The sequence below is a fragment of the Cygnus atratus genome, chromosome 5 (genome assembly GCF_013377495.2).
Source record: "Cygnus atratus isolate AKBS03 ecotype Queensland, Australia chromosome 5, CAtr_DNAZoo_HiC_assembly, whole genome shotgun sequence".
NCBI lineage: Eukaryota > Metazoa > Chordata > Aves > Anseriformes > Anatidae > Cygnus > Cygnus atratus.
The window spans coordinates 21355054-21374692 of NC_066366.1; the positions used below are offsets into that span (position 1 = coordinate 21355054).

General features: G+C 38.5%; 1 protein-coding gene across 11 annotated transcripts in view; it reads right to left on the reverse strand.

Annotated features, from left to right (window-relative positions):
• NUBPL (NUBP iron-sulfur cluster assembly factor, mitochondrial) overlaps nt 1–19639 on the reverse strand; it is a 103173-nt gene that overhangs the window by 32567 nt on the left and 50967 nt on the right. For all 11 annotated transcript variants that reach the window (XM_050710840.1, XM_050710841.1, XM_035552105.2 and 8 more), the window contains one exon: nt 4476–4569. In XM_050710840.1, coding sequence (XP_050566797.1) covers nt 4476–4569 — 94 coding nt within the window. The remainder of the gene's footprint in view (nt 1–4475; nt 4570–19639) is intronic.

A 19639-nucleotide genomic window follows, 5' to 3' on the forward strand; every position in this document is an offset into this window, starting at 1 on the left:
ACAGTCTCCACAATTTAGCTTCTCTAAGAAGAAGTGCTTGTGCTAACAGGGTGCCAGGACACTCTCTCCAAGAGGCAAGCGCTTTCTCCCACCCATGCAGTTTCTGCTATCCAGACAGCCTTTGGACCTGTGGGTCAGAATCAACTTTCTAATGAGAGAATGAAGAGCCTCTCTCCTAATGTCCAGAGAGGCTCATTCTCTAGCTCCTATTCACTGGATTCATTATTTATTCACTGGATTTATGGCTCCTTTATCTGAGCAAAAGAATGTACACGCTTACATTTCTCAATTTAGCAAATAGGTAATGCAAACAAATCACAGACCTTTTTCATCATAATATCATTAGTTTACACAAAATATAAGACATTTTGATACTAAACATCGCAATGTCATCTGAACACTCCTACATTTTAAATGCTGAAAGATGTGTAAGGAAGCTTCAAACTTTCCCATGCATACTGAAGACATGACAAAGCCTGCTTCTGGGTATCTTGGATGCAAAAGGTGAAAAAATAGAAGTAAAAAAGTAGAACTAAAGAAGAAGTAAGTAGCAACAGACCACAAACAAAGCCTTTTTCTCCTGACTGACCCAGGATTTTTATTTGCAAAGTAGACTGGTATCTAAAGAAAGGCGCAGTGGGGGAAGAAAAATATATATCCCGTTTCCAAGCTGTCATATAATTTCTCATCTGCTAGTTTGCTGAAGAATGACTGCAAACATGAGAAAAGTTACAGGTGATTAATGAATAATATGTTAAATAAGACATCTCCTAGTAAGGGTAGCTATGAATAATAAAAAAACAGTCACAGTAGTAACCTTGGTCGTCATCTTTTAAAGAATGAAAAGTACATGCACAAAACTGTCACTTCGATCAAGTTGTGTGAGGCTGATATTCTGTTAATGATCAGAATTAAATGACAGATTTTGTTGCGTTGCTTTTATCCATTGCATATTGCTCTACTCTTTTCATGACTCAAGGAAATTATGGTAGCTGTGATGCAGGAGAAAAAATTACTCTAAAAACCAATACCCTTTCACACATCCTAACAGTCCCTCTCATTGTCAGATGTTGCAATGCTACAGTTTTTCATGTCACATTTGAGCAGCCCTCCCCAAACAAAATATGTTTGCCAGTGCTCTTTCTCAGATTCACAGAAAAATTTGTAGGGTGATCGGCAAAAAATATTAATGCAGGTTCTGTAAATTTATTTAGAGACAAAATAACTTTTCTGCACTGTCTACCCCTAGGAAGCCACAGGTAAATAATGAAAACATAATGCAAATACTATATCTCACATATGCACGCATGCAAATCAAAGTACAACTTTCATGCAAACTAGATAATGCACTTCCAAATGTACTTAACTGGGATATATACATGCTGTCTCTGAGGAAAGAAAGAAATTATGCTACTAACACCATGACCATCCAAGGCATCCTCAAAGGAAAAACTAAAGAACAAGAAAAATGGAGCAGAAACAGAATGGCAGAACACCAACTACTTTCTGTAATAAATAAATAAAGACACCACGCAGCTTAGAAATGTGAATTGCAAATGACAATGAAGCCCATTAAAGAAAAAAAAACAGGAGAATTCTGTAGGCTGTTCCAAGGACACCATCATTGATATTTGTGACACTGGTTTCTGTACCCTTGAAAGGAACAAGGCTGAAGAAAATAAAGGTACGCTAAACAAGGCTAAGGACAGTTGAATAGACAGCAACCAATTAACAAGAGTGAAAGAAGAAAGCACAGTTAAAGTTGTAATACACAAAAACAAGCCCTTCCAATGAGAATGAAATATACAACAGACAGCAGAGGAAATGCTCTATAAATTGCTGAAATTTGTTGAGTCAGAAAGAACACAGGGAATTATAAATCTTAATCACTCCTTGTCTGTTACATTTGTTGTCTTCAAAAGCACAAAACACTTGTTTTTACAGCCAGTTTTGACCTTAACTAACATGCTCTACTACACCAACTAACGTGGAAGGCAAATGTAAAGTGATGGTATCATTCCTAATTTTATGAAGTTAGGATTGATGAAGTAATAAACTGAACTGAGCAACTATAGTACTGATGAAGTAATTTCAGAATTCAATTCAAAACGCTGTCTTCAGCCCATGCTTATACAAAAAATGCCATAGTCAAGAGTTTAAGAGTTAAAAGAGACATGGGAAAGGAATTTATCCCGTTAGGGCATATGAAGAGAATCTGTATTGATTGTTGGTGATTTTCTTTCCTTTAAATCAATGTCTTATCTACTTTGACTTGCCTCAAAATATGATTCAACACGTGTGAAATCCACATGTTTCTGACAATCATATATAACTGAAATTTAGGTGTACTGTAGTGAACAGCAATTATCAACACTTACCATACTTTAAAGGAACCCATAATACATACCTCTTGAATTTCATATTTTTTCTACCTTTATGTATTAGGTTTAATGTGAAATTCTGCTGTACCAAAAACTTCCATACCACTGTCACACTATACCTCATTGCTTCATGACCTGGTAACAAAAGATCGTCCTGCTCGGCTACTCACATACGCTACCTACACTTAGTACCAGTGCCAGCAGTTGGACTCTATGATCCTTGTGGGTCCCTTACAATTTGGGATATTCTATGATTCTTTAAGAAAATAGGTATGAATCATGGTTTTCTTTTTATTATATGTTTGAGGTTACAGATAAGCAAAGGCACTAAAAGACTCGTACTTCTTATGGGAAAAACAATCATTAAATCTGCCTTTATTTTTTTTAAACCTTCCACCACTCAGCACAATCACAGACAGCGGAATGAACCCTCTGTGGTTATTAACAGTTCTGAGTCAAAAGCATTGCCAATGAATTAGCATGTGCCCTAATATTTGGGCTTTATATGAATGTCAGAAGATTTATGTTTTTCTAAACTTGACATCATGGAAGTTTATGAGATGCTACTGCACAGCTTTAACCCTAAATTTAACTTTTTCATACATTTTGTCTTGTAGATATATGGGTAACTGTCTTCATCATGTAAGATTGCCCCTTACAAGGTAAAGACACCAGGTGCTGCCTGATTTTAAAATGACTCACTTCATTCCTGTAGTGTTCACTATGCTGTAACAGCACTGATTTGCTGTGAAACCAGGGCCTATGTTCCAAAATCTGTCAGCTCTAGTGCGTTTACTCATGGGCACACCTGCAACGCCCACCAATCTTTCTACTTATGTGTGTAGCTAACCCTTTTTATCCTACCCTGCCAACTTGTAGAGAGATACAATCCTTTATTTGTCACTTGGCAGCCTGGTAAAAGCTTTACATCCAAGTGAAATAGTCCTACAAATTTAAGGTTTGGTGCCTCAACTTCAGCGAGTTACTACCACTAAAGCACAGACAACAGAGTACCAGAGAGCGCCATGTGAGCTGCCTGCACATGTGAGCCAGTCTGCACTCCGGAAAAAAATGAGAGCAGTGAAAGGTGCACAGAAGGTATTCTTTTTGTATCAACATATTTATCTGATATCACAAAGAAGTGGAGCAAACAGTCCCATTGATTATTTAATAAATACGTTTGGAAAAGGTCTCTGGAGGTCATCTACTGGCAGCACTAGAGAGCGCAAGACATGGCTTCCTCTAGTGGAATTCAGGGACTTTCCAAGGATGGAGATCCCACAGACTCTTTGGATAAGAAGTTCCAGCGCTGCAGTACCCTCCCGATAAAGATCTGCAGCAATTTTTGAGTTAGTGCTGGAACCATACGGATTGCTTTGTCTCTTTACCACTAAGTTCCTAATATTCATTACACTGCCTGTTGACAATTGCTTCCATTGAAGTATGTCTGACAGGTAAAACCATTACAATCTATTAGATCTCACGAGATCCTAAGCATCCGTTCAGAAGCAGTATTTTTAACTCCTGCTTAAGCCAATGGGATTAGACGGCAACCTACATACCTCAAGACTGATTTGTCAACGTTTAAATCCCCTATAAAAAGTCAAATTCACAACACAAGAGAAAAAAGAATGCATTAGTGCAGTACAGCACTGCATGGTTTAACCAAATAAATGCCGTGCATTAACAGCATTGTCAGCTTATAATTAGAAAGCAACCATGAAGACCACCTATTTTATTGTATTAGCATTAATATGTAGTAGGTAGAGACAAAGAAAGTACTGTCTACTGTTAGCCTTAACAGTTTTTGGCATAGCTGCCTTTCCTTCCAGAATACTGATATACTTGACTTCTCGATGTTTTTGAAACTTCTCTTAAAAGAAAGCAACACGATCTTAATGCAGACAAGTTAAAAATCACTGACGGCATTTTTGACCACTACACTACTGACAGAGTAGCTACTCAGTGTGTAGACAAAAGAAAAGAATTGTCTAGGAAGACAACTGAAAGAATTTTTGACTGGCATTGTTAAAAAAGACTTTTCTAATACCACCAAACTAACTTCAAATTTCAGAAACAATCAAATACACGTACCTGCAACTGGAATATTCTGTGACACTGACAGCTGCACATCTCCAGTCCCAGGTGGCATATCTATTACTAAATAGTCCAGCTGACCCCAGTCAACCTAGAAGAAAACAATAAAAACATATTTTGGACATTTGAAGTGTTTTCACTTAAGGCACTTTACAGGAAACAAGGACTGAAATAAAAACACAGTACATAGAACAGGTAAACCAAGGACATCTTGAAAGAATGATACTTGGAGACCCTTTTAGCCAGACTACCAGTAAAGATCAAAACATTTCTTAGAAAACATTCAATCTTTCCTGATCACTCAAAACTATGCACATACCTTTCTGAACATAATCCTTATAGAACTCTTCACCTCCCTCCCCACTGCCCCCCAAAAAGGAAATTATCAACAACTTAAGCCTTTTACTGCACAATTGCTTAATCACAGTTTAGAAGCAGGTGTTACATAAAACTCGAGTAAAACGCTGCTTGTTGTGTAACAAATACTGCTTCGGAACTGTTTCCATCAATTTTAGACCAATTTTTCTTGCTACTTATCAATTCTTTGAAACCTATATATAATCTCTTTAGTAATCCTTTTCTGGTTTGTTGTTGCCAAGTTATTCATGCATGGAGAACTACTGGTACTGACTTGTTATCAGGAAAAATAGCTGTTGGAAAAAACAGATTTGTTAAATGAAAATCACTGGGCATGATTACGCAGACCTACAGTGTACATAAGACATCATGGAATAAAACAAGTTTACCAGTTGCTAGGCATCAAATGAGAGTGACCATTAAAGATACTAGGCTCAAATCTGGAAATTCTGTAATTATTTGTTCTTGGCCAGGCACAGACTTCCAGGTGAGCTAAACTACTCTTCCTGGAGCACCATGTACTGCAACGCAGGCTCTCCATGAGCTTCTCTGCTGGAGGCTGTCGAGTGGTACAGCTCTCCTATCACAGGGAAAGGAAATAGTACTACTCCATGTAACATTCAGTCAAGCTATAATTTGCCTAAACATTTCCCAGTGGTTTAACTAAGCTTTCGGAGACTCTTGATTCGACTCTGACATGGTGCAGGCGTATACCAGTGTATTTTTTCTAGGCAGCAATAATGATATGAGGTCTTCTGCCTCTGCAGTACAGGAGCTTTAGAAATCACAACCATTAAAAATAGTGACAATGCAAAAATATCTCCCCACACATTTCTCTCCACACAGACAACGTGATTCTATGTTTCTGATTCAGACTACAGATGTAGTCTCTGAGCTGCTCTCAAAAGGAAAACGCCAAGCAAGAATGAAATTTCACCTTCCCTTTTATCTTACTCTTTCCCTCAGTGTCACTGGAACAGCAAAAACAATCAACTTCTTTTTTGCTTGTCCCCAGTTATTGTTCTGGAGTGTTAGACTTTGTCAAGGGAATGTTCATTCATTTTCATTCGGTCCTTGTACAGATGACAACGTGCTGGGGAAGCACGAGTGATGTTAAATCCAGACCACTAACCAATGTAGCACTCCAGGGAGAAAAGCAATGGTTCAGGGCAGACTGATGAAAATGGAAGATTTCAGAGCAGTTACAGGAAAAAGACGATGGGGAAGGTTATTTACAAATTCTAACTTAAAACAACTAAATGAGGGACTCTGAATTGATCTCGGGCACACCTCCCTTTCCTTTTTTCCTATACAAAGGCTGCAGGAGCACTGAATGGTACCTAAGACAGTCTAGCTAAACAGAAAATGCTACTTACGTTAACCACAGCAAAAATTACACTTCACTTTTTTACATTATCAATCTCTATTTTATAATATCAATATTTTGTCAATGAAACAACATACGCCAAACAGATTTCTTAAATAATTAGCATTCATAACCATATTGAGACTATATAACCCCGGAGGAAAATCTCACTTATGTGCAAAAATGTACATACCGAAACTTAAGCATGGAATAGAGAAGCCAGTTTATCCTTAAAAAAAAATTACATTTTTCATAACTAATCTTGCCTAATTACAAAACAAGATAAGTGCCAATGCTTGCAGATGCCTCCTTTTCCAGTGAAAATTAACTCTGCTCACTTAAAGGTGTGAAATTTAAATTTCTGTGTTAAATTCCTTAACTAAAAATTAACCATTATAAAGGTGACAAATTGAAAGGCAAATGATATAGATGCTACAAAGTAGCAATAGTTTACAACAGGAGCAAAGACAAATTCCTTAAAGATGTGTAACTAAAGACATCTACATACGCGGAAATCTAAATATGCAGCAAGAAATCTTTCATAATAATCACAACCATTTTGGAACACTAAGGTACAGCGGATTTTACGCTATAAAAAGGATAACAAAATGCATTTCTTTTCCCCTGTGTTTCTACGAAGTATGATCCTGACACCTTTTGTTAAATCCAATTTACAAGTCCAGTAACCACGTTCTCCTTCCTTAAATGCTTCTACACAAAGTACGAATCAAATATTTTTCCCTCTGCCTTGAAGCAAGACGCAATCCTAAAATATATCGATGAGCAGTATGCCACTTCTATCATTCTGACCGAGTTTCCAGCTACTTAGTCTGCACAAGCCAGTTATGGTTGTTGAAAAACTTGGGATACTGAGTAGTTTCCAGGCCTGTACTTCATGAGCTTAACTTGAAGCAGCACCACCACCTCACAGAGTATTGCAAAATAATCCATTCTTACTAGGCGTGACTGGAACCAAGAGTAAATATACTCTTTTTCCCATAGCAAAAAGCTTTCTAGTTTCAGCTTTCTAGTTTCATATGTAGTTGCTGGTCCTGACCATGTATTAGCTCTTCTTGTAGAACAAAGTATCCTTATGGGACCATGCCGTGGCATTTCTTTTTCACTTTTCCAGATTTCAGGTTCTTCAATCACTAGCCTCCTTCATCAAGTTCCATGTGAAGCTTCTACCTGGCACACATCACAGTTCCCCAACCAAAACACCCGAGCCCATGCCACTACTGCTCAGATGCTCATGGAGAATAACTCCAAGGTCAGCGGTCAACTCCTGTTCAAGGCACTAGAGCTGCAGGGCAGCACACAGCGGTTACTGCTCTTCTAAGCAGAGATGCTGCCTTGCTAAAAATGTCTCCGTGTGGAGCCTTCCAAGTAAAAGAACACTTTCATGAAAAGCTTACTAGTAGAAAAATGCACAAAACAACTGCTGCTTGGTAAGTTACCTCCAAATTTTACCAAGTATGGAAGAGGACTACAGAAATCTGAAGGTACCAGAGCTTTCTGCCTCAAGCTTCCTTAAGTAAGTGACCCCCTAACAAACAAGAATATTCTGGATTGTCCTACGAGTAATGATTTGTGTTAAAGTTAAAAAACTCTGAAAACAGAAGTTAATCAGGGAATCTTAAGCACACAGTGAACCTCATGGTACATCTCATTGCTAGGCAACAGAAAAAATACTCTGTTAACACGTAGTGCAATTAAATTATAACACTTTATTTAATTTATGGCACTGAAACCACCTTATTTTATGTATTTTCTTCAAATTCATGGACTGAAAAACTTAGACTTCATCAAATAAATAGAGTACCATTGTAAAACATAGAAGGTACACCAACACAGCAGTAGTGGAAAGGATGTTTTGCTGCTGTGCATAGTAGCAGAAAGACAGGCTCTTCTCACATTGGTTCAAAAACACAACAAGGAAGACATCTAGGTGTGCAAGTGTTAAATATACTTGAGAATTATTTTCCACACACCTGTGAGTTGTGCCAGCACAACTGTTCGAAGTCAGATTGCAAACTGGATTGGAAAACTGCTCCTCATTAAAAATAACATTTTTTTAATCCTCATAATTTTATTCTTTTTTTCCTCTCTATTTCTAATCTAGGGTAAGAATGGATCTAAAACCTCTGAGACTCAAAGTCGCACCACAAGGACATCGCTATAACTGTTACAAAGAACTGAGCTAGTGCTTTTGCCCAGGAGTGAACAGTGGCCCGTAACCACATGGACCTGCTCAGACTCAGGTTGGAGAGCTCTGCACCTCACCACATTTCACTCTGTAGACTCCTACTCGCTGCAAAATAGAACAGAATTAGAGGATGATGAACACTGTGGAGGTCAGTTGCTCCTTCATTATCCTCCCACAGCAGTACACAACCAGTACAACAGGCTTTTATTTAACACATCATTGAATATAATTTGGAAGGTATAACTATTTGTTATAGAACTGCACGCATTATTAAATGAGGGGAAAAAATTCAGGTGTTACTAAATATCAGCAGAGGAGGGAAAAAAAGGGGAAGAGACATTTTTAATTAACTTAAAATTGGAACATATAATCAGAGAAGTAGCTTTCTGAAATCTACTATTGCCATTCTTTCAACATTATTAAAATGGGATGTATAATCAGGCTGTGATATAAAACACTCATTTGAATGCAAATCCTGTTTATATGCAACAATTTACCAAATCAGGACCACTAGTCCTCATGTTCTCAATCAGTTCTAAGAAGTGTGCCTGTATGCAAATGCCACTGCATACAAGTAAATGAGCTCAGATTAACAGCACATTAGAGGAGTTCCCTTTGCAAGCACTAAACTGACGGCAGTTACAAAAGCCTGCCTCGCAGCATCTGTAATCTGTCACCACCTCTGCATGTGCTGAAGTGTTAATATCTTTGCCTCTCTAATATATACAGTGCGTAAAACATTTCAAACCATAGAAATATAATTGCACTTTGCTTAAGTATAGCATTCATCTTTTTTTAAAAAGATTTAACTTGACATTTATTGTTAAGCAATGTAATTAAGTGCCATGTGCTTCTGTGTATTTTCCCTTGCTCAGAAATACCATGAATGCTTCTATGTAAATTACTTTAATCAATCATTCTGTTTATGTGACAATTCATAATCAAAATACCAGATATGCATTTTAAGTAAGGGCTCCAAATAGCAAATTAAACCTGTGGTAGAGCATGGAGGAAAAAAAAGATGGCATTTCTGTTGCGGAATGAAGCCTGAGAATCCTCTGTGCATGCGGTAGAAGTGACAGAACATTAGCACAGAAGAGGGATTGCTACTTGTGGTTCTGAAGTAATCCTGGTGTTTGGTAAATAACAGAAGATATTATTTATTTGTTCTCACTAAGAGGAATACATGCAGAGTTTCAATCAAGCAGCACTGCAGGTGCAGACTTGGCAGCAGCCAGCCAAGCTCTGAACACCAGTATCAGGAAAGTGTAAGAGCTATGTCACAGACAGCTTAAGGGCTGTTCCTGCCTGACACCCCCCCCAACTACTGTGTTGGGTATGTATGTGATTTAGGACAGGCAAACAGCTGAACAAAATAAAGGTAAAATATTTTGTTGCAAACATAGTATGCATACGCATACAACTGTTCACATGCATAAAAATCTCTTAGTACAAGATGAAGCAAACATTAAAAATTAATTCCTTGAAAATTTACTTGAAGATGCTGATTAAAAATGTATAGACAGTGGAAATTAGAAGAACTGGCTTCATGATAAAAGAAAGCAGATTTTTAAGGAATAGTAAGTATAATGAAACTTATGATATTTTAATTAATATTTATTCTCAAAAATATGTGATAAACTAAAGAAAGGAGACATTTCCCAGGCATAGAACAGAAGATGCTTATCCCCTACAGAAACTCTCTCCCAATAGTGAAATAACGGCTTACACCATAGCAGGATATTCCATAGTGCTTAATACAACTTGACACTTTCTGAACAAAGAATATTGCCCCTTTGACTTGTCCTGTGACACTTAACCAATCTTGAAGACTCACAATCGAACACTGCAAACACCAGATGCACTGCAATAGTTCAGATACCCTCTAAGGTACTTCAGAGCAGCCTGTTTTGCCAGAGTACACAGGAAAATTGAGGTGAAGCATCTGAACAGTTTACTCCTAACATTTCCATAAAGTGAAGGAGATTGTCCTATTCTTTCCAAATACAGACTAAGAGTAACTTTAAGTACCTAGGAAGGAAATCAAGAGTCCTGTTCAATTCAACCACTGAAACAGAAACTGGCCTCCTCCCCCCAGTGGCTTTTAATAATATAGAAATCTGAAGGCAAATGAAAAATATGATGCAGTAGCCTGAAGTTTCTGTCCTATATAGCCTACAAAACTAAGCAACTCCCAAAAGACAAGTATGAAGTAGCTATTCTGCAGAGGGCACTCCAGGAGACTGAGGATAGGCACCTGACACCAGGCTCCTCCTCGACTTGAGGAAACCCTGCCAGTGCCATGTCAGCCTCAGTGGCATGAGAGAGGGCACAGAGATGTGGAGCAGCTTGACATGTCCTCAAGAATCTGGGGATGGTTACTGGGGACAAGTGAAAAAGAATGGCTCTATGCATCCCCAGAATGATTAATGGAGACGGAATGAACACTATCACATCTTAAAAAACCTCCCACTAGATTTGAGTTATTGTTGCGAAAGAGCCTTTGTGAGCTGAGACTCCTATTTCCCAGGGAAACACTTGTTCCCTAAAAGGAGACAGTTTGAGAAACAAACTGTATTATGCACACAGTCTTGAGATTGATAATTCATCTGCTGCTCTCTGTCCTTGACCCACAGTCTGTACTACATGATTTGCAGAAAATTTTCTTCAGAAATATACCATCTTTTCTTCCTGTTCTATGACACACAATTGTCTGTAGTTCAGCTTCTCAACAGCAATGTCTGGAAAAGAAACATGGAACAAGACATGTTTCAATTCATATGCCTTTTAGCAATGAGGTTGAACAAAAAAATAAATTCACATAAACCTAAACAAACCAGAATAAACTGGGCTAGCATCACGCCATCTAATTCAATTAACAACCAGGTTGATGCAAATGCTTTAAGGCTATCACCTAAGCTACAAAGTCTCTTTGAGCTCTCCTTACTAGTACACAGGGACACAGCATCATTTAGCTATCAGTCCCAAAGTCAACAAAACATTTTTAAGGCACTGTTATCAGGATTCCAGTTAAGCTCATACAATTTATAATGCTGTCTGGTTCAGATATTCCCTACAATAACAACAGATGGAAATACTACTAGCGCTGGTAACAACTACCGAAAGGGAGAAACTTATTAAACCCATCCTCTATATATAATCTCGCCAATATTACTCTAATGATATTAAAAGCTGATGTATAGTCTAAGGCCAAGTGCTTAAGCTGTACAACAGAAAGTAATGTTCCTAATTCTCTCTACAAGTCATTTAACTTCCTTAAACTTCAATTCATATCCTGGTACAATAAGAAAATTCATAAATTCCTTACTGGGGTACTAACAGACTAATACAGGCACCATTTTGTGCCCATCATTGAGACACTGACTTTAAATTAGTACTTAAACATTAAATTTAACAAGTCAGAAAATTCTGTTTCTTAAGTACATTAATGCATTTAATTTAATTAAAACCACAACAGTACAGAAGCCTTCTTCAGAGGCAAGTCTTAGACCTTTAGGAAAAGGATAACAGAAGAAAATAACATGACAAATATTGTTCAAATCATTTAAAATGCTGCTGAAGAAAACCCTCCAATACTACCATAAACAGTGCAACATAAGAACTGGAATAGAATCAATTAGATGTAGACCACTGAACTGAGGCCAGAGACAGTAAGTCTCAATACAGGACTCGTTTTCCTGTCTGGTGACATGTCATTCAATCTCAGAGTAAGTAGCCTTAAAGTGAAACAATTTTCCAATAATAAAATGTTATATACATGTATTTTACCATAACCTGTTTTCCACCAACACTGATAAAACCCCATTGTCCAAACTTGATGTACTTAAAATTCTGATGCATATCCTCCACGGTCACTGAATTCAAAATAGTCAACCCCTGCTAACGAAACCAGCATTGGAGAGTCCGCTTGAATTACCTGGAGCAGAATAGTCAATATATCCAACGAGAAACAAGATGTCACAACAAGGCCGCATAATATATAATATCCTTCACTTCCACAGCAAGACTACAGAGGATGAGAGACAGTGAAAGAAGAGTGCGAGTGAGAGCACATGCAAGAGGAAGCAGAACAGATCGCTGATTCACTGGAACTCTTGACCAGGGACTGATCTGTAGACTCTGAAGCTGATACAAGTTTTCTGTTAAAAGAACTGGCTTTAGGTTGGCTACAAAGGAACACGAACAACTATATATGGATTGTTCTTACAGACAGCGAAACACAGAAAGCGCATTGAAAATACAGACAGGATGTAAAAACAAAAATCAATTTAAGAATTACACACTTTTGCAACTGCACACACAACATTCCCACAATTAAAGATGTGCTGAATGTCTTACTGTTAGAGTAGCAAAAGCATTTACTATGGATTAGACAACAAATATATGAAAGCATTGCATAAAGATTGCCAAAATAATTGCTGTGCTTGCAGAACCAAGCTTTTGCATTCACCAGTACCCTCAGTTCTAAATCTGCAACAATAAATTAAAAGTGTTACTTGTATTCTAAAGCTAATTAAACTACTTTGCTGAAGGTGCTGAAACCACGAATTTTAGGGACATTCAGTGATTACCGCCACGAACAGGACAGGTTTCATATTTTCATTTTTATCCTGGCATTTGGCTACAATTCTTACTTCATCATTGATACACAAAGAAAACTGTTTATACCTAGCAAAAAACATACTTTAAATGGGCACCCACTAACTACAGTGAAAGAAGTGTACGTGAAAGGCATCATTCTGCTAATAACAACATATTTTTCTTTTAAAAGACACTGTTGATAGACTAAAACAGTGTAAAAGCAGAACCATCTACTGCAGCTTCATAAACAGTACAGAGGAGCACTGGGGTTTTTTGGTCAGGAAAAAAAAAGGCATTAATCTCTGGTGCCTTTAGCACAATTATTTCATATTTGCGTCATTTAGCATGTGAGAAATAGTCAGCAAATAGTAGAAATAGTACTGGCAATAGTACAAAAACTGCTGCCATTCTTGGGTATCCACAGCTATTTTTCTGGGAGCAGAAGAGATATGGGAGGATGTTGTGAGTGAAGGGATCAGTCTCTCAGTTTTCAATGGTCACAATGCAAGTCAGTTCATTTAAAAAAAAATGTGTAATTTAAAATATTAATTCGATATCAGTATAGTATTTTTAAGACCTGTGTATATAGTTACATTGATATTTCGTTTGCTAAGTGAAATTGAGTGAGTAATGCTGAACAATGTAATAATGTTGCCATGATGGGGAGGACAGTCCACTTTAGTTTTGAACAGAAATATGAAAAATGCCTAAAAATGAAAAAAACATGCCTAAGAAGCAGCTTTGGCGAGCTCCACATACACATTCAAAAGCAACCCTAAAACCTCTCCTAAAGATTTAGACTGCTCAAGAAGCGAATGCAGCTCCAGCTGAAGGAAGCACAGCAGCGGACAGACTGACTCCTTCCTCTTTCACACCCGCATGCATCTCCTCAATTTGTGTGCGTGTGTGGTGTGTTATTTACTGCCAGGTGTCAGGAGGCTCTTCACTTGACTTGGCACAACAAAGTCCAAACTGACAAAGCAGCTTGCTAACAATCAAAATATAATTTGGCAATCACCACTAAAAATTTATTGCTGTCCTCAGGCAAAGCATCGCTTGCTAGTAGAAAATATCAATATCTATCCTCCAAGTATTTTAGCTGAAATTTGAACTGCAGCCCTAGGAAAGAAAGGTTGTAAAAGGAGTGTGGAATTTTGATTGTGTCATTTTTGATAATTATGACAGTAGTCTCTGTACTTTAGAATTCCTTTACCTTTGCTATCATAGCTAATATTTGCCAGGAGCATTGAGGAGAGCCAGCTGAGGCACAAACACTGTCTGCCCTTCATCCATAATTATTTCAACTTACTTTCGCAGCACAGTTTTAGTGGTGCAAGGACAACATATTGGACCCAAGCATTAAGGCAGCAGCACCCAAAACCACCTCAAAAGCAACTCATCTGATTCATAGCAACTCATAAGCTATGAATTAGGTGAAAGCTAGGTACCTGTAGCCCACAGTAACTTGGATGCTTGAGACTAAACTACACATTTTCACCACAAAATGCACAGATAGCGAAAATTCTTTTGCTGCAAATATCAAAATCCCCGCTGTGCACCGAGTGATAAGACAAGAGGAAAAGGCCTTAAGTTGCACCAGGGAAGATTCTGGTTGGATACTAGGAAAAATTTCTTCACCAAAAGGGTTGTGAAGTATTGGACCAGGCTGCCCAGGGAAGTAGTTGGGTCACCATTCCTGGAGGTCTTCAAAAAACATGTAGATGTAGAGCTTGGTAACATGGTTTAACGGTGGACTTGGCAGTGCTAGGTTAAAGGTTGGACTAGATGATCTTAGAGGTCTTTTCCAACCTAAATAATTCTATGATTCTACAATTTTAAATGTCAACCAGAAGAAGTCCATTTGGGGTCCATTAATTATACATACCTTTGTGAGCGAGAAGCATGTCTTACAGGACCAATCTAGCAGGCGTGCTCAAAATGCACCTGTCAGTGATAACACTGAATCCAACACAAAGCTGAGCACTCACAGACATTTTAAAATGAACACACATGCCAGAAGCCTGTGGTTCTGCTGCAGTAATTGTGGCTTTTGATATCGTAATTAGCTACGTGAGAGAACCCATACATGAAGTGGAAGATATAAGTTTCATTTTCTCAGGCAGGTGTCATTTCAGCTAGTGTACAAGGAATGCAGGAGTCACAGAAGCAAACATAACCCTTTATATAAACTTGGTAGCTGAAGAATTCACCTGGAAGGCTGAAACATCAGACTAACTGAATTTCCTGCATAGCACTGGCCATGCTGCTAGTTTTGGTCCCAGGAATTGTGCATCCCTGTTTGTAGAGCAACTGGTATAGCAGAAGGTTTTGACTGCTCTATGGAGCTTCATGGCACCCTCTTGGGAAATGAGAAATACAGGTTTAAATGTAAAACTGAGAAAGAAACTTAACTCACAGCTCTCTTGTCCTGGCTGAATGGTTTCCTTCCCAGGCTATTATTCTGAACACAGAATAAGCCTGTCAAGTTAAACCAAGAGAAAGGTCTTGGCACCTAACAGAAGATACTCAGTTTTGGCTCTAAATCTCAGCTTGACAGAGCTGTCTAATCCAGGCTACAATTACGTGCTGAAATCCAGGACAGACACAAAGTGAGACACATCCCATAGGCTTTTCCTAATAGCATTCTTGCTCGGCAATTTCAGGATTGTTCATTTCCAGCCCGTGACCCTACAAATTTGACTTGCACCATTAAATTTCACTTACTCTACATCAAGCTCTAAACTTCAGCACTTTAAAGATACTGTACCTATTTTACTGAGGCAGTGTCAAAAAGTCTGAAGTAACCTCTCAGCAACACTGGGAGGGACAAACGATGTATTTCCAAAATCCCAGGAATGGAGTGGACCCAGCTTTCTTCTAGGCTTTGGCTTTCCAACTCCATTCTGGCAGACAGGGCATCTACCTTTTGGGTACCACAACATTCAGCACAGCAATACCCATGTCCCCCTTTTCATTTGAACTACGGCCAGAAAGAAAGAACAGACTCCCCTATCACTGAAAAGAAAGTGATAGAGTGGCAATAATTACCTACAACACTCAGTATTTTGAAAAGTCTCACATTAACTATGGAAACTTTGAGAAAGCATTATTTGTTTTCTTTTCTTTTTCCCAGTTCTTCTACCACCAGTACTCCTGTTTAGCAAACACTCGAGAACATCCTTAAATCGCCACCTCTTTTCTCACAGAACAAAGCTGGATGCCATTTTAGGCACAACGTTCCGAACTTCACTGCAGACAGATGATGCCAACTCTTAAACCTTACAACAGTTTCTTTTAAAGCTGAAGGAATTACGTACATGTATATATACACACACACATCAGCCCTAGCCCTAAGGCAGCCATTTTGAAAAACCATGAGCTCTCTGCCATTTCTTCCTGTCTAGTCAAACCCAGAAACACAGTTGCGTGTTTTGCATTTGTTTTATTTTATGCAAAGGAGGGCAGACACATGCATACCTGTGTAATCTGCGCTGGAGATGAGACTACTGGAAGCAGAGCAAAGAAAACACTCTCACAGCCTGCTCCCACAGCAGCAGTAGCTGCACAGTCATAACCATGACAGCTGAGGAACCAGGCCAAGAAATGTTTGCTGTAAATACATTCTCACTCAGTTCTTAGGCTTTTTTTTTTTTTTAATCCTCAAAGACAGTTAAAGTACATTTACTGCAAATGCTTCCAGTTCAGCACTATGTTGCTGGCTAATGTTTTTGTTTTCTTCTGGCTTTTCTAACACTTCTTTTTATGATTGTCAATTCCTTTCACAGACTATAATCCCTTTTCATATCAACTGCTAAGGCAAGCCAATAAAGCAACAGGGATCTGTATAGATCCTACTTCCTTCATTAAGGGAAGAAAAGCAACAAAACAGGTTTCGTAGCTTCACCTGGAACAAAAGAATCAAGCCTATATTCGTTCAATCACACCTTTCCCAAAACACACAGGAGCACTGGAGGCAAAGGGATATGGCACAGGGTGGCAGCAGGAATGCTCCGGCTGTGAGGAACTCGGAGGGCAGGGGGTGGCAGGAGAGGCTTTCTGCTGTCTTCCACGGCTTGGACTGCAGGACACCCCTCAATCTGTGTTTAGCTTCTCATCTCCAGGAAGTATAACCACTGCCCTTGCAATACATGCATACCGACTGGGACTGGTTTAGGCGGTTCTCTCTGAATAGACAGGGCCCTTCAAGACCATTATTAATATTTTAGCAAATTAGCGATGATTGCACAAAGAATTCCTGTAACGGGCTTTTCTAAACATCAACGCCACAAACTAAAGCTCATAGAAATCAGTTTCAAACCCACTGGTTTCAGTGGGCTTTGGATGAGAAGATGTTAGGTTATTTGTCCTTTAGTCACAGCAAAATGAATGCAACAAAAATTGGCATAGGCTTCCCTGCCTCCTCAAACTCCTTTATAAGGTATGAGAGGGCATCTTATCCTACCCTCAAAAGAGGTTCCTTACATTTGGTGATAAGGCACACACCTCTTGACCTTCCCTGCTTTTAAATGAAAGCTCATGAAAGGTTTAAGGAAAAATCTCACACACATTCAGTTCCTGTCTGTTGCCTGCCAGTTGCAGACACAGGCCAATTACGTGCAGCCCTAGGAGCGTATCGAAGCAGACCTTACTGCAAAGTTTGGCCACCACCACTACTGAGTTTTGCTCCCTTTTTCGAAGTATCTCAATGGCAGATCTTGACCGTTCTAAATAAAACAAATATATTGCATCAGTGATCCTCTATATAATGATGAAGTGTCTGGATCTTTTTTTTACTGTACTTTGGATCACAAAAATAAAAACAGAAAAGCATCCCAACTGCCTCAAGATGCAACTGCTCTTCATGCTCTGAAGAACAGTGCTATCTCAACTTCCGCCCCCTCAAAATGACAAAATAACAGCCTCTGGCCTGGCCTAACAGTCTCCGTGCTCACCTCAGGCTAAGATAACTCAAAATAGAAAATTATAACAGAACACAGTTTTTAAAAAATTGTTGAAATGCTGGCAACATTTTTTTTTTTTTTTTACATGTAGAGACACCTGGTGAGACTACCATATTTTAAAATTATGCAGTGCAGAATATAAACACATCTTAGTAGCTCATAATATAAACACAGCTTTGTTTACCTCTCTGAAACATAAACTGTAAATATCCTGCTATAGACTATATGCTTCAGTTTCTCAATTACTTGCAGACCAGATAAATGAATATCTCAAAACAATTCAGTGTTGAAATTAGCAAAAATTTTCAACTGCAAAACGTCACAGAAACAAAATACAGAGAAAAAAATTGTCTGCCTTTAGCATACACAGTTCATGTACATCTATTCTGTCGATAAAGACAAGCATACAGACTGTTAAATGTATATTAGAAGGCAAAAATATGATTAATACTGATCACTATTCAACCTCCTGATCACCTCTGCTACAATTCCCCACCGCAGCACCTCACCCTTTTCCCGTCTCTACAATCAACCGCCATAATGCAAGTTAAATGTCTTCAAGGGAAATCTCTTGATGGAGTGCCCTTCCAAAACCAAAGAGTGTTAAAAACCACAATCCAAAAATATCTTTTTGCTTCTTGCTTTACTGCAGTGTTTTTTTTTTCCCCCCTCCAGTTGCTCTTTACATTTACAATAAGAATAATTTTCATCATTGACTCACTACTACTATTCTGGGGATCCTTTCAATTCATTTGAAATATAGCTGCAAAAAATCAGAGCCATCAATTTGTTATTGTTGCCTTTCTCCTGACCTAAGACGTGCCATTCTCTGCTGGATCCCTCTCACTGTTCCCTCTCATCCACCCATACACTCTCACTAATTTTATCCCGAAAAGACATTTTTTCCCCACCACACTACTAATAATTTCAACCTACAGCAAGCCCCCGGTGATATTTACCATATAAGTGATGAAACGTTTTTTTCCTAGTTCATATTTAGAATGCTCATTCAAGACAAATATTATTTGGGTTGGAATATTTTGTCTCTGCCTATGGGGATCTGATGTAGCACCTGTCAAGTGGCCAAATGGCTTTAAGTGCTACTGTGGAAAATATGCTCTCATTCATTATATTGAAACTTGCTCATTTGACTGAAAGACTTAATTATATATTCATTTGAGCAAGACGCAAGACGTCTTGCAAGCATGTCTGTCTAGCTTTGTGATTAGGACACTCACACAAGAGAGACACCTGCATTTCATTTTAGGTTTTGATCACTGGCAAGAGCATTCAGTCTTCTCTTTGAAAGGTATAACCTTCTTCTTCTCTCTGAGCTGCAGATAAATTATATACACTGCTAGTCAAATAAGCAGCAGGATGCCTATTTTAGAATTAATCACAGATTCACAGAACAATTTAGGTTGGAATGGACCTCAAGATGTTTTCTGGTTCATCCTTCTGCACAGAGCAGGACCAACTGGGAGCAGGTTGCTCAGAACCTCGTCCAACTGAGTTCTGATTATCTTCCAAAAGAGAGAATCTGTAATCTCTCTGGGAAAACTTCACTGTGCACATACAGGAAGCATCTACCTCCATCTTCTCTGTATGTATCAGTTAGGTAGCTGAAGACAACAGTTCAGATGTCCCATTAACCTTTTCAAAATCAAGT